We start from the raw sequence: 17050 nt of genomic DNA, 5'->3' as shown, positions 1-17050 counted from the left end.
TTATGTCAAAAAAACTTACAACGTCTTATATACCAAAAAGATAACTAATTGATAATTTATTTAATAATTACAATTTGAATTTTAATAGTTTCAACAGTTTGGTTAAACAGAGACTCAAAAGCATTTAAATGTGATTAATTAAGCTTATTAGCAAATTGCAATATTGTGATAAGTAAAAGTTTAAATCATTGTCATAATATTCAGGCAATTGAGTTATAATTTTTTTCTTCATAATTGCAAATATCCAAAATAATTTTCCTCCTCTTATAATCCCCAGGACTTAGTATTTAATTAACCGGAGTCTAAATGGAGCAAATTTTTTTCGAAACCAAATACTTCTGGGGAGGGGGGGGGGTAAAAAAAGAAGAAAAAAAACGAATTACATTCCAATCTTTTTTGAACAACAGTTGTGTCAACTTTAAAATTCAATAAGAGATATAGAATAGAAAATTAAAAAAAGTTAAATGCTTGCTTTCATAATCGCACACACAAACATTGCATTAAAATATTGTATAATGATTTGTAACTATTTCATATGGATAATATATCTTTATTGTATACAGTTATTAAAATAAAATTATAACATTAACACACTACAAAAAATTAATTAAAATTTTTATTGACTAAGTTTGAGGTACAATGATTTCAAATTTCTGTAAATGATCTGGTTTCTTTTTCCAGCCATCAAATATTTCTAAAACTGCCTTTTTTGCACTTTGATAATCTTCAGCCATCAATTTATAGTCTAGATAAGTCAATTTAGTATCATCTTTAGGAAAATGTCTATAAAAATATGATTTAAATAGAACATATATTTTCTAAAATATTAAAAATTCATTAAAATTATATTATTTAAATTTGTATATTTTTATGTAATAAAGCAATAACAAAGAGTGCAAATCATTTAAGTATAAATTTTACAATGATATTTTAAGTAGTAAATAAAAAAAATTTCCTTTCTTTTTACATAACTTGTAAAAGATAAGAGCTCAAATGAATTTTCAAATTTCGTTATATAATATTTTAATTTAAATTGATTTTATATAAAAAAAAAAAAAAAAACGCTAGAAGAAAAAACGGAACCTAAAACTTGAATTTTATTCAAACAAAATGACGCAAAACATTATCTAACAAACATAATTGAAAAAAGTATAATTTAGAAGAAAAAAAAATCCTAATTTCTGAAGTTAATTCCAACTTATATGCTTGATATAAAAATAATCATAATTCTTCAATTCATCTCAGAAAATGAAAAATATAGTGTCAAAGGTAAATATAATAATATAAATAATAATAGAGAGTAATAAATAGAGGTAATAAAGAGAGTAATAGAGTTAAATAGAGGTAATAAAGGTAAATAAAATGGCTAGTTTTGTTCAAAAAAAGTCTGCTGTTCCTATACAGCTTATGTTAAAATAGCCAGCAATGAAGTCGCTTTTTTTAACTACTGAAACGATTAATCGATTTTCAAAACTTTCCCTTTGTTTAAATCCTCTCATCTACTGGAAGATTTTTTCAGAAAGTTTACTTTTTTGAATATGAAATTTATAATTGAAAAAAAATTTTTGTCAAAAAATTTAATGCACGCATATAAACACTAAAATGTGAAAAAAAACTCACTAAAATGTATACTATAAAAAAAGAAAGAAAATAAAATATTGAAAAATAGTACACATTACTGATAAAAGTAAAAATTCTCATAAAAAAATGTAATTATTCATCTAAAATTCTGTAAAGTTTAGTAGATACTCTCTTAATGTATCAAAATCCCTTTACCAAACCACCAATCAGAAATAATTAAACTTGATAAACTTGTAAAAGCATATACAATACGTAGTGATAAAAAAGAACCAAACAGCAACAAATTTTTGATGGGAAAAGACTAACCGTTAACACTGCCTAAATAATTTTAATTCATACAAATGGCTCAGGTAAATATTGTGACAAGCCACATTTTTTCAAAAGGCAGTATTTTTACATCAAACTATTACTTGGCATTGTTTTTAAATAAGTACTTTACTAGTTTCTAAAATTTCCATTAGAAAATATCACAAAACATTGACACATCACAATACACTCATCATTTAATTATTTATACAAAAACAATGTATTTTTTATCAACATGTTTCCTTTAATAATTTAAATATGTGTTTATCAATGTATTGCACTAAGCCCATAATTTATTGATTGCAGTCGCAAATTCTAGAAAATCAACAATATTTTTTAAAAATGTGAAACTGTTTATATGATTTAATGAAATAGACATTTTTCTCAAATAGAAAAAAAAACTTTTAGCTTAATTTATGCAATTAAGAAACTTTCATAAATGAGAAAAAAAATTTTTTTTTTGATGTCTTTTTCATTGATAAAATTTTTAGGATGATGCAAATTAGATTATTTAAAACACCATTTTTATAAATTTTAATTTGCTAAAAATCAATTGTAATCAACTGCAGAAAAGAAATCAAAGCATTTGAAGAGAAACTTAAGTCATAATGATAACCATGCTAAAAGTTAATAAAATTCAATAATCTATTAATTATACAAAAAATATTACAGTTTAATTTTTTTTCTTCAAATTCCTATTCTTAAAAATTTTACACACAAGAGAGTTCTTGGAAATCAGCATTGCTCTGCCTGATTATTATTTTTTTTAAAAATAAGAATATTGTTTGCATTTATTTATTTTAAAACAAATTCTTATTTTGATGTCTTCAAAAATCTAAAAACAGAGCAAATAGTAGGAAAAATTTAACAAATTATTACTATTATAAAAGAAAAAGAAAAATGGAAAAAAAAATTCACAGATTTTTTTTTATACTTTCAAAAAATGCTGCAAAAAAAATTAATTCTTTTAAATGAATGCCTTTGATTACTTCTGGTAGCGTAAATTTTGAGAGCATAGTTTGATTTTGCACTTAACTAACCTAGCAACAATTTTACCTTGACCCCAGTTGGGTTCAAAATTGGCTCAATATAGGTCCTTTACGAATATACGAAGAGGGACCAATATTGGGATGCCTAGATTTTTTAATATTGGTTCCTTATGGAGACAATATCAACCTACATACGGCCAATATAGGGCCTATAGTGGCTGAATAATGAATATAGGGTGAATCTGACAATTCTATATAAGGCTGATATTGGTTGTAAAGTAGCTGTAAAATATCCGATGAATCGGACAATTTTATATCGAGCCAATGTGGGAAAATAGCGGTCCTCTGAAATCTTATTGAGCCAAGATTCATGAATATTGGTGTAATGAGGACCCACGTTATTTTGCTGCTAGAGTATTTCAATTAGATTCTAAAATAAATATTTGTTGAAAAGCAGAATTGAATATCTATCATAAAAAAACCGCACTTGGGAAAGTGCTAAGGTAGCATAAGCCTGAAATTTGTCTTCAAATATACTTATAAAATTTTTTTTAAAAAATTACAGAATTATAATTAAATTGTAATAGAAAAGTAAATTGAAAAAAAAATATTTGAATAGAACTGTATTGCATTCATGTTTCTTTTGTTTTATTCAATTTACTATTCTATTCTAATTTAATTACATGTCATTTTAAAATATATAAAATGCTGATGACAAAGTCATTATTGTGCACATTCATGATTATATACGTACTCGGTGTATGATCCTAAGGTAACAAGTCATTTTTAATTAGCATATACAACATGATCTCAGTATTTATTTAAAAATTTATTTAAGCTAGTTTCTGTTCCATACCAAGGAAACAAAAAGAATATAAGTTTTATTATTATTATCTACAGAAAAAATAAACTAAGACAAAAATATGAGCATAATTTTTTTAAAACTGGACCACTACAGTTTTTGTGTAAAATAGAAGTACAATAAAAATTTACAAAAACACTTATACATAAAAAAAAAAAAAAATACACAATGTATTATTTTTAAAAGAACTATACAAATAATGTCTTTGAGAAGGAATTACGTTACACATATGATTTTATCCACTTTGCTCTCCATATATTTGCTTAATGATCTTCCTACAAGCAAGTAATTACACATCAATATATACTTACTTTAAAATTTTATGAGAATCTTTAAGAACTAAGCTGAGGAAGTTTTCAAACAATGCACTTTTGCAAACACCAATCCTAAAATGCATAAAAATTGTAAAAAAAAACATTTAAAATTTATAATTAAGTCAATAAATTTGTTTTCTTTACTATTTTATAATTTATTATATGAATGTACCACAATAAAATATATTAATAAAAACAATACACAATTTGTATGGAATTAAAAAAAGACAACTTAATATAGAATAGATTTGATCATCTAGTAAGCAGAGGTCAATTTCGTTAACAAAAAAACAAGATAATTAGACACAACTTTGAAATCCCAGCACCCAGCCAAAGTGAGTTTCTAATCAACACCTAAGGTAAAACGAAATTTTGAAAAATATGAAGATTTTATCAACACAGAAAAATTTTAATTTTGACTTATTTCTTCAAACAGCTAATATGTAACAGAAATAATTTCAAATATAGGTCAACAAAATTATGATTGTTTGTAAATTATAAAACAATTTTTTCAGTAAAAAAATAGGTTGGTTTCCAAACCATTTTTTCTCCTTCTAAGAAAGAGGTGTGTATTTACTTTAACTGGAAAAAAATAATAATAAGAATATATTTTGTATAATAAGCAGGATATTTGCGATTTCAGAGCTATAATTTATTCATTAAAACCTTTAATCAACTACAATTATTTTCTTAAAAAACTAAAAATTTCATAAAGTAAATATTTAGTTTGAGAAATTTTTTTATGCCGAATACAGTATCGTTTTCAAACAAATTTAATAATGAAGATGTAGCATTAAAATACAGTAGAGAAAGATTATGGCTGGAAATGACTTTTTTTGTAATAGAATGATTGCTTCTTGAATTTGTAATTAAAGACATCTAATTAGACATTTACAGTTAAAAATGTATTTAAATATGCTATTTGCAATTAAACCAAATTACATCTTTTGCTTTTAGGATAAAATGACAGAATTAGTTAAATTGTATCAATTATTCAATGTTTATGTGGCTCCCAAGAAAGCTACAACCCATGGAATTTCTGAAAGCTCTTAAATCTCATTTAAATTCATGGTTTATAAGTTTCTCTTTTAATATATATTATGTAACTAAAAAAACTAATAAAATAAATAGTTTTTGGTAGCAATACTATTTTGAAAAATTTTAGTTAGAAGAATGTGAAATAAGTTAAGACTAATAGTAATAATAAAATTATCCTAAAGAAGTTTTTAGTTTAGTTTAGTAAAAAATATGAAAAAGTAAATTTGGCTATAACAAATAATTTTTGTTCATCAAATCCATTTAAATTAAAAGAAAGAGTTGTCAGTAGGTTCTTTTTAAATATCTCACCTAGAGTGTGGTTTGTCCATATTCTTTTTTGTTATTCCTTGTTTTCTTCCATTTACGCTGACATTTAAAAAATTAGGTATATCACACCAAATAATTGCTGTAAGAAAAATAATGTTTTCATCAAAATAAATGCCAAAAAAATAATAAATACACTAATAAAGATCTTTTTTAAATTTTCTAACTAACATGATGAGCATGGAACAGCATTTTCATTTTCTTTCATTAAATTTTCTTTACTAAATTCAAAAGAAAGGTTACTCTGCAGAATTTTTGGCTGATTAATCTTATACAGAAATGGCAAATTCTTGACATTTAGAAGTCTCTGCACTACTGCTCTTTCAACAGCAGCTTTATTTAAAGGACATCTGAAAATGGAAGAAATAAAATCTATAAAAAATAAATTAAATAAAATATCTCTTTGTTTTAACATTTATCATAATGCAATCTTTAGAGAGAAAAAAAATTAATAAAATAGATTTATTTTTATAAAATTTCAGTGTTACTTTTAAATAATTTTCTGATTTTTAATACAATACAAGTTACATATATATTAGCCAGAAGGAATAATTATATTTTTAAAAACAGGTATAAACAGGTTTTTGAAATTTTATTTCTTAAATAAATTGTTGTTGTTGTTGCTAATTCCCATCTGGTCTGACTGCTTATTTCCAATTTTAAAATACTTAATGCTGAATAAAAGAGAGTAGATAGTATTAAGTAGCTTTGATCAAACAATAAGAGCATCTAGGTATTCATTTAGTGGTCCAAAAACTGAATATGGTAGACAAACTTGAGAAAAAAAAGCAAATGTTAAAATTGCATAACTAATGTTAATTAACTAATTGCATCATAATGTAGTAATTGCTTAATATTTGTTAAAAATATACTATCGCTTACACCCTAAAACTAATTAGGTTCATTATCCCATAATGATTAAAGATTAGTATTTATTTAAATTAAATGAAAAAAAAAGCTAATGTAAGCTTAGTGACAGATTCAACATATAGATTAAAATGCTTAGACCAATAAATGAAGAAAACAGAAAATGCAAGACCTAATAAACTATTATGTTAAAAATTAATAGTTAAAAAATTCTAAATAAAATCAATTCTAAAAGAGAGAAAAACAATGTTTCTTTGATGGTCAATTATACTGTCAATACATGAATACAAAGCACGCCACAACATGTAAATTAGAAGTATCAGTTAAAAAATTAAAAACTTTTTGTACCAGACAATTTCAATTATGCCCGTTCGAAACATTTTAAAAATAAAATCTAACTTGTGCGTCGCACAATAAAATTAGTACAATAATTTCATTAAATGCATGCAAAAACTATTTTTTGTTACTTTGAAACACATTTCAGGACAACTATTTTGTCGCATGCACGAATGGTTTTAGTAACATTTCTAGAACATTTGGCGACAATTGACGCCATACTAGCATGAACCTTAATATAGATGTATATTGTTATAGAACTGACTTACTTACTTTCCAAATGTAATAGAAGATAGGTATATTGGATTTTGGAGGCAGAGGGAAAGAAGAGCACCTTGCAGACCACAAATATTCCAAAGAGCAATTTTATCACTGCAAGACATTGACCACGTTGGATCTCCTCGGCCAGGTTTAGTTCTCAACACCCCTGTTACGTGGAACTTTTCTCCGGCTTCTTTTGGATCCTGCTCACCAGAGTCAACACATTTAGCTCCTGTTCTTAATTGAAACAAAATTGTTATAGTAAAATTAATTTATAAACTAATAAAAAAATTAAAATATGAGAAAAACTATTAGGAATCTTAAAAATAATAAGGGTAGAATATTAGAGATTGTTTCTAAGAGTGGTCAACATGGCATGTCACAAATGACATGGGCATGAAAGTGAACCAATGTGGGTGTGTAAATGAAACAATAAAGCTTAACAAAACTGATGTTTCAAAATAATACAAAATTATAACAGCATAATACCTAAATAATGATAGGATACATAGCAAAAGCAAGCCATTTGTGGTGGCAAAAGAAATACATTATGCAGTGAAAATCAATGCCTCAGTTTCATAGGTGTATTATGCAACATGAATAATATTTGTTAAAAATGTACATAGATGCAGAGGAATTAGATGCTAACAGAGTTGGGAGCTGAAAGATAAATTGTGCTCAGTGTTTCCGTGAAAACAAAATGATGAGAAAAACAACACTATCCATAACACTTTACCACAATGGTGGATTGGTTGCATTTTTACTGCAAAAAGCATATCTTGCTAGATCACCACAATATCCAGATTTTCCGCATGTGATTTTGTGCCTCAGGGACCAACAACTCATTCATATTACGACTGTTATCACCAGCATTGATATGGACATGCTGCACAAAGTTTGTCAAGAATTACATTTAAAATTTGATACATGGCATAAAACAAAAGGTGCACACATCAAACATTTAAAAAGAGTAAAATTCAAAATTCACTCTTTTTAAATTACATTTACAAAATTAAAATTGCGCGCATGTACATTTTCAATTAATACATTTATACATTTAGAGTAGTGCACCAATGAAATTGGAACATTCTTTCCGATTCCCACTGCATTTTTTAAAGGGAAAAAAAATTCTAATTTGCTTATTTGTAAAAGCATTCAAAAGTTAAATGTTAGTTAAAAAAATAAATAAAATAATATTATCTGATTATAAGGACTTATATACAACAACCCACTGTGTAAAAACGTAATAAAAAATATAAATTTTATTTAATAAAACTTTTTTTTTTAAATTTTTTTCTTCTAAATATAATTATTAAGTAAAAATAACAAGTATTAAAAATTTATGAAGTCATAAAATCTTAATTAGATTTCTCAAAGAAGCACAATTTATTTAAGTGATTTTTATTTTGACCTCACAAAGTTGAGTTATATAAGTCATATGTATAACTATAAAATAAATTGATTAATGATACTATTGCTGATTTTTCAAATAAGCTAATGCTCCATCTACTATTAGTATTAAATTGAAACTTTTTTTTAATAGATAAATTTAATGTATTACTTCAATAGTTGTAAAAGTGTATAATCAAAAAATTTTGTCACTCTGTTTAATTTGTAAGATATCAAAAAAATAACGAAAAATTGGAAAATGATAAAAGGATTTAAAAGAAGAAGGAAAAAAACAATAAAAATATAGCAGAAAATCTAATGCAATGAAAGGAAGAATATTATGACTGTTTCAGTAATTAAGATACAATTATGAATTCACTGCAAAAGTTACATTTAAAAAAGAAAACCTTCTTAACCTTTTTTTTAGAACGCGAATACTGGCTGGAAACATTTAATGATTCCATGGTGAAACCAATAATCTCATTTCTCTGGAAAATAACAAAAAAATGGAATATGATGAAAGGATTTTAAAAAAAACGAAAGAAAAAAACAATAAAAATATAGCAGAAAATTCTAATAGAATAAAAAGAAAAATATTATGTACAATTGAGTAATTAAGATATAATTATGAATTCATTGATAAAGTTACATTAAAAAAAACCTTCTTAACCTTTTTTAAAATGGGTATAATGGCTGGAAACATTTAATGATTCGATTGTGACTCAATAATCTCATTTTTTTGGACATTTCAAAGTCTATATTAACTCATTGTTTATACTAATCAATCAATTTCAAACTATTTACCAATTTATATCTTTTTCATTTCAAAATCATAAAATCAGTTTTGTAAGGAACAAAACACTAAAATTAATAGACATGGTATTCACCTATAAATATCTGGAACTGAAGAAATAGGACATCCAGGTTCATCTTGCACATTTTTAACATTTATTTCTGTGTGTTTCATCTTTAATTTTTTAACTTCTGTTTCTGCAGATTCTTCATCCACAGAATTGTCTAAGGTACGTTTTGCAGGAAGTAGTTTGGGAAATATAGCTGCATCGCCACCTGAAATTTAATAAGATATAAGATATAGAAGCAATACACTTTCTAAGCAACAATATCTTGCAGAGACAAATTATTTAATATTATAGGCTACTTTAGATGCTAAACAAGTTTGCTCATTTTATTATAATGAAGTAATAAAATAAATTTTATTTGATCACTTTTTGGTGATTGAGCAAATAGTTCATGAAATAATTATACAATCCATATACTTTAAAATAAATAAATATTAAAAAAATTTTTTTTTTAGAAAATTAAAATAGCAAATTTTAAAATTTTTGCAAAGGATTGGGATAGTTATTAGCTTTAAAGTAACTTTATTTAAGAAAAAAAAATATTATTTGATGAAAAAATTAAAAAAAGAACTTTTCATAATCAATCATTATTCTTTGTCGATTTTAACAAAAAACACCAATAGTTTTACATTAGTAAAATGTACCTGTTAATTTCAGGAATATGTAATAACCTAATGAAAATAAAAGGGTTAATTTTAATTTTTTTTTCAATAAACAAAAATTCTAAATACTGCAATTCTAATTTCTAGTTTAAATAACATTTTCTATTTATTAATTGATAAAGTTGATTAACTTCAACTATATACTTAAAAGCTTATTTCTGTCTTTCAATCTGAATCCTTTTAGCCCTTTACATTTCCAATATTAACAATATATATATATATATATATATATATATATACAGTGGTGGCAAAAAGTGTGGACACTTTTTGAAAGTTTCATGTTTTTCAACTTTGTGTGCTTGTAGAATATATTAATTTTCACTTAAATACAAAAGTTTATATATCAAATTGAAGGTAATTTAATGTAGAATTCCATAATGAATACAGTATTACAATATTTGTATTACAAAAAACGTTATGCAACTAATAGTAAGATCTATCTTATATTTGCATTTTTTTAAAGTGATACTTACACAATCAATACTTAGTAGGATAACCCTTATTTTTTAAGACAGCTTCCCAGCTTCTTTTCATTGAGTGAACAACTGTTTGAAGTTCATCTTTCGTAATCACATGGTGTCAAGAATCAATTATAGCTTCAATAAGTTGTCTTTTATTGGATGGACGTTTTTTTTGTGCAGGAATTTTCAAACGTCGCCACAAAGTTTCAATTGGATTGAGATCAGGACTGTTTCTTGGCCATGGTAATATATCTATACCTTTATTTTGAAACCATGCTTTGTATACTTTAGCTGTGTGGCATGGAGCTGAATCCTGCTGAAAAATAAATGGTGCGCTGTTGGGGAAGAGATCCCGGATGGAAGGTGTCAAATTTGGTTTCAGGACAGTTTCGATGTATTTTTTGGCATTCAGGATGCCAAGAATCACTTGAATTCGGCCCACACCATCTGCAGACATACATGCCCAAATAATAACATTTGTTGGGTTTTTTGTAGTTGCTTCAATGCAATCAGGATGAAGTGCTTCACCTACTCTACGTCTCACGTATTTTCTATCATCACTACCAAAGAGCGATATTTTACTCTCATCGCTCCAGATTACTTGCTTCCATTGATTTTCTGACCATGTAATGTGTTCTTTTGCCCACTTAACTCGTTTTTTGCTTTGATTTTGATTTAAATATGGTTTTCTCCTTGGAATTCTAGCTTGTAGTCCAAATCCTGATAACCCTCTTCTTATTGTTCTTGAACTTACTGCAATACCCGCTGCATCCATTTCACATCTAATGGCATCTGATGAAGTTTTTCTATCGTGAAGGCATAACCGTTTAATTTTTCTATCGGCGATAGCACTTGCGCATTTTTTTTGGCCTGATTTGGCTTCATTTTCCTCTGATTTCTTTTTTTCATAACGTAAACAGAACTTTCGTACACCAGAACAAGTCACTGAACCACTAACTTGTCTTGCAATTTCAGCATAAGAGAGGCCATTTTCTCTCAATATGACAATTCGGCTTCTGTTTGTAGGTGTCCAATTAGTTCTTCTTGTTGATGACATTGTTTAAAATTAGTTTAATTAAAAAAAGGACTTTAAATATTCAAAAACAGCAATACTCTATTTAATTGTACTAGTATGCATTATTCCGCAAAATATTTCCACAACAATAACTCTTTTGCCATCCAAATAACCTAAACTATAGTTACAGACATTTGATTGGTCCTAAGAACAGTGTTTGTGATTGGCTAGTACGCTTTTATTACAATACACGTCTTTATTCAAAACGATTTATGTTTGTTTGTTCTACTAAAATAGGCATAACTTTTTTTGTAATGCAGATATTTTAATTCTGTTTTTATTATTAAATTTCACATTAAATTACCTTCAATTTGATATATAAACTTTTGTATTTAAGTGAAAATTAATATATTCTACAAGCACACAAAGTTGAAAAACGTGAAACTTTCAAAAAGTGTCCACACTTTTGGCCACCACTGTATATATATATATATATATATATAAATAAAAAACTATGAAGCATTTGTGATGCTTCAATAAGCTATAAAATTAAGACATAATAAATGCAAACAATAAAATTGCCACATTTAAATACTAATTAATGTTATTATAACCAATAGTTGGTGTACATTTTTTAAGTGACCAACAACTAGAAAAATACTATTGTCACTGATCATCTGATATGTTATAGAATATAAGGTTGAAATTTCTGAGTGATACTCATATCAAATTATTTTCTGCTTGATACATAATACAATAAGCGATTGAACATTTTATTAATGATTATTCATACATAGTACTTTTTACAGCATAGACATTGCATGAATAAAGAGAGAGGGGTAGTAAACAAATGCTATTGCATAATTATAAACCTACATTCAAAACTCACATGGAACATGGCTAATGAAAAGATGAAATGTGATTTCTGGTCTAGTTTGAAACTTGTTCTTGCTCTCATCAAAAATTAAGACTTCTGAATCTTTATTGTCAAACACCAAAAACATGTGATAATAAATATATCTGTAAATAAAAAAATATGAAAATAATAATACATTCACAAAAGAAAATATTTAATAACTGATATATACAAAATTTCCTCCTAGTTACAATGACAAACAATAAATATTGCTATATAAACAATTGAATATATATTTTACCTGCAGCTGTTTGTTTAGGAAAAAGGTTATATCCACATCTTTAACGCCTTTTTTTAAAATATATATATGACCTTTTGACCATTAATACATATCGCTTTTTAAATTTTTTTAAAATAATTCCTTAAAAAATTTAGATTTAGTAAACAAAGTTATTCCACATTTTATTGCAATAAATTTTTAGTTTTAATGTAAACTGCAAAAAGGATATTAGGTTGGATGAGCATCGATAGTTAGACCTTATTTTTATATTTGTTAAAAGAAATTATTTATTTTGAAATACACAAATTGAATGTATGTAAATATATTTGCAGTTTTGATTTGATTACCAGTGTCAGGATTTGAAAGGTTCTAGTGCATTAAAATTTTATTTACAATACATACTTAATTAATATACACTAATAAATTCTTTATTAAGAAAACTTCAATTTAAGCAAAAAGAATTTTTATTTAAAAAAATAAATAAATAAAGAAGGTATTTTTAAAAATTTAGATAGTTAATAAATATTTCTGAAACAAAGAAAACTATGATTCTTAGAAAAATATATTTAGTTCTTATCTTTATCCATTAAATAAATTAAAAATGATTAAAATAATAATAAACCTCTGACACATGCTCGGAAAAACAGGAAACATTAATTCAAAGGATTTTTAAATTAAAACATTTAAAACTCTCAACAGAACATGAATTATAACTTTGTTTATAAAAATCTCATTTCCAGTTCATTGTTATTCTCATTATAATGAACTAAAAACACCTTCTCAAAAAAAAGTTAATTTATTTTTACACTACAATACGACATTAAACATAAAACATTATAATTGGTTTTCAGAAAAATATTTCACATACCGAATAAGAGCTCTTCGGACAAGTACTTCAGCATGACTATCAAATACAACATTTCCTTAATAAAAAATTGACCTAATGTAATATTTCATTATATAACATTTTAATTACAGACATATTAATGAAATTTTAAAATGGTTTAAGATTTTACTAAATTATAATTTTAATTATAGCTAGAATAAAATAATAATCTAGAGGGTTTATTAATTAAAATAATTAATTTATACATTTTCAGAGTAACATTTATAAACAATTAAATAAAATACAAATAAATCACACATCTATTTATTAAAACATATTAAAATAAGTGTGGTTTGTTCACAAGATGAAAATAAAATTATACTAAAATAAAAGTTTGATAAAAATTATTTTTTATTATTTGTATTATATCAGGGGTCTGTCTAGGTTTTTCTGAGAGGTACCTATTTTGTGAAAATTTAGACATAATTTGTGAAAAATTAAAAATTATATTAAAAAATCAATACAAAAATATGGATTTATCGTTTCCAGACGTGCCAACTTAGCAAAATTAACATTCAGGAGTTTCCCTAACAAGAATTCAGGAGATTTCAGGAGGGGTAAAAAAAGGTGCATGGTATGCAACATTTGGCACTTCTAAGGAATTTTAAGTAAAAAATTTATTAAATATAAGAATGCAAGAAATTTTACACACTAATAGAGCAATAATTGTTTAAAAATATTAAATGGAAATAAAATAATTAAACACAGATTTAGCAACACAAAACTATATTAGGTAGATACTCTTTAAATAAATACCATTTCCTTAATAAAACATTATTCAAAAACCCGACACTGTAATAAAAATACACAAAAACTTTTAAAAAATAAACAAATTGAATAAGTATTTTATTTTAAAAAACCAATTCAATACTAATGTCTGTACAATAAAGAACCAATTATCCGGGATGCTCGGGACCATCGCTATCCCGGATGTCTTAATTTCCCGGTTTCCTGGATAGACAAAAAAGTGTCGTTAATCGATGTTTTATCAAACCCAAATTACAAGGAAAAAATGTAAACACATTTTAAAGTAAGAGAAAAAAGAAAATCACTTCTAAATCTAAAAAGGAAAAAAATTGTAGAAAAATAAAATTTAAAAGAATAAAAAAATTTGCAAGTTTAGACAAGAAAAACAAGTTTAAAAAATAATTACGATTCCTAAATCAACTAATAAACAAAACCAATGACTAAATAACGCAATATATTTCATGGGGGGCGAAAATAAAAGGAAAACCTATTAATCTAAATAAAAACAACACTTGAAAATTATCGAACCGAAACGATAGTTAAAAAACGGCACTAGCATAAATATTAAAACCTAGAACAAGGCAAGATCAACGGACTTTAAAAAAAAAAAAAAAAAACTAATGAAAAAATTTGGTAATACAAATAATTTTATTGAGTGCAAAATTTACCATGAAAAAGAAAAAAAAACGTAGTGGAATCAGAAAAACGAAACTGCAATCTGCTTCATAAAATAATTGTATGCTTAAATTAATAAACAATTCTCCTTTTTTTTTTTATAAAAACGCGATTTTTAATTAAAGCAGGTGTGATTCCACATCAAGAAAAACTTGCGAATGATACCGCACTTCCAAAGAATCAGAATTTATTCAAAAGAAAAACATTTTATTTTTATTAATCGATGTCAAATAGATAAATATATTTTTCTCTTTCATCTTCTGTTCACTGATATGCATGTGCAATGCATTTTCCCCACCCCCTCGTAAATCAAACTAGCAAACGAAATCATCATGCCACTCCTTTGAGTTTAACGACCTAAAAGAGAATAAAGATCTAAAATCTTCAAGGTCGCGGAAGAAATGACGTTTCTCTGGGTAAACGGGGAAAAAAATTCTTCCCTTCCTCACATTTTCCTCTACTCAACTTCAAGGATTAGTCCAGTTTCCGCTTTTTTTTTTTTCATATCGTTTTAGTTCAAAATGGCGGGAGAACCGAGCAATTTTTTTTCCGGATTATCTGGATACCAGATAAATGGTTCTCTATTGTATGCATGAAAAAAAGAGTTGCAGACTTAGCTCTCCGCAATTAAGTCTTGCTAAAGTCATTGGTACATGATTTGTTGAAATTGATCCATACTTCCGTTTCGACTTAAGACATCATTGAATTTTTTTTTTTTAAAAATATACGAAGACTAAACGAATAATTGATATCACGTTGCTAGTTTACGAGCTTGTTGCCAACCGTGGAAAAATACGCATTAAAAACTATAAAAACAGCAAGATACAATATCAATTCCAACTATCGAGAGTACGAGTTTCCCGACTCCTGAACGGACGTCACTCGATAACGACATGTGACGTCATTGCATTCAACTCCACACGAAAGAAGAGGAAGATTTCACCCGCCCCCAGTGTAAGGGGGCGGGTGAAATAGGAGTGTTTTTAGAGGTAACGTTGAAGAGGGGGGAAAATAAAGCATGTTCAGCTACGCTTCAGGCAGATGGTAGTTTGATAAGAGGGGATGGAATTCAAGCTGAAAGAAAAACTTACCTTCGCACTCGCGGAAAAATTAGGTAATTTTGAGTTTGGCCGTCGATCGCAGTAAAATTCGGGAGTTTTTCAAATCAATTCCGGAGGGCGGGAGAATAACTCAAAATTCGGGAGACTCCCGCAAAATGCGGGAGAGTTGGCACGTCTGCGTTTCTTAAGGGATACAAAAATAAAATTTTAAGAAAAAGTATTTTGTGAAACTACCGTTTTTCCTAAAATTGAATTTGTGAAACTACCGTTTTTCCTAAAGTTGAATTTGTGAAGGTACCGCTAAACGGTAGTAAATTCGGCTTGGACAGACCCCTGTATATGAAGCAGTGTATGAAATAGATAACAGGGGCTTGTCTAGGTTTTTCTGAGAGGTATCTATTTTATCAAAATTTAGACATAGTTTGTGAAATTAAAATTATATAAACAAATTAAGACAAAAATATGGTAAAAATATAGATTTATCGTTGCTTACGGGATACAAAAATAAAATTTTAAGAAAAAGTATTTTGTGAAACTACCGTTTTTCCTGAAGTGGAATTTGTGAAGGTACTGCTAAACGGTAGTAAATTTGGCCTGGACAGATCCCTGGATAATAACAATTAAATTTACTATAACATTAATACCTATTTTACAAATTTACCATTTTTGGTCAGTTGAGAGAACCCCAGGCATTTGGTCCCTGTACAGAGGGTCACAACTTTGAATCCTATAAATTTAATAATAAAAAGAAATCATCAAAATATGAAATTTTTAAAAATATATAATATAATGAGTTATTGCATGCTACCAGAGTTTAAAGAAAAGAAGAATGAACTTTTTTTTGGATATACAGACAAGCAAATTAATACACCATAAGAATTATATATTACAAGATTTACTTTTATTCGTTTTGTTGAAGAAAACAATACCGGCAAGCAATGTCCATTCTTTTTTGGATTGCGGTTTACCAGTTTTTGGTAGCTTTTTAAATTTTTCTAAGCATAATGAAGAAATCTTATCAGCGAAATTTGGATCATGCTCAGTGTAACAACTATCCATGCTGCGATAAATAATTGTGAAATATTTAAGTTTCTAGATTTAGTTGATATTTTAATAAAGTAATTCTAATAAATTATTCACTAACGGAATAGATGAACATAGAAAAGAAACATTTGTTTTCGTTTTTGACTACAGTTAAGTAAAAAGTTAAGTAAAAGTATATGTTGATATAAATATTGTCTTCCTGATTTTCTTTAGTAAATTCTAATTTCGCTTAAGCC

General features: G+C 26.4%; 1 protein-coding gene across 1 annotated transcript; it reads right to left on the bottom strand.

The window, feature by feature from the left end:
* Positions 1–603: 603 nt before the first annotated feature.
* On the bottom strand, positions 604–16988 carry Adat1 (Adenosine deaminase, tRNA-specific 1). The gene is made up of 10 exons (XM_043044713.3): positions 16670–16988; positions 16432–16497; positions 13270–13324; positions 12155–12285; positions 9155–9335; positions 6891–7115; positions 5586–5764; positions 5400–5496; positions 4050–4124; positions 604–783 (listed from the first exon to the last, which is right to left on the bottom strand). Exons 1-10 carry the CDS (start codon positions 16827–16829, stop codon positions 624–626), a joined length of 1329 nt encoding a protein of 442 aa, XP_042900647.2. The 5' UTR covers positions 16830–16988; the 3' UTR covers positions 604–623.
* Between the last annotated feature and the right edge of the window lie 62 nt (positions 16989–17050).

This window comes from Parasteatoda tepidariorum, chromosome 9 (assembly GCF_982258835.1).
Source record: "Parasteatoda tepidariorum strain Cologne lab strain chromosome 9, Ptep-v5.0, whole genome shotgun sequence".
NCBI classification, from domain to species: domain Eukaryota; kingdom Metazoa; phylum Arthropoda; class Arachnida; order Araneae; family Theridiidae; genus Parasteatoda; species Parasteatoda tepidariorum.
Note: the sequence above shows the minus strand (reverse complement) of the source record. Positions and strands in the feature narration are given on the sequence as shown.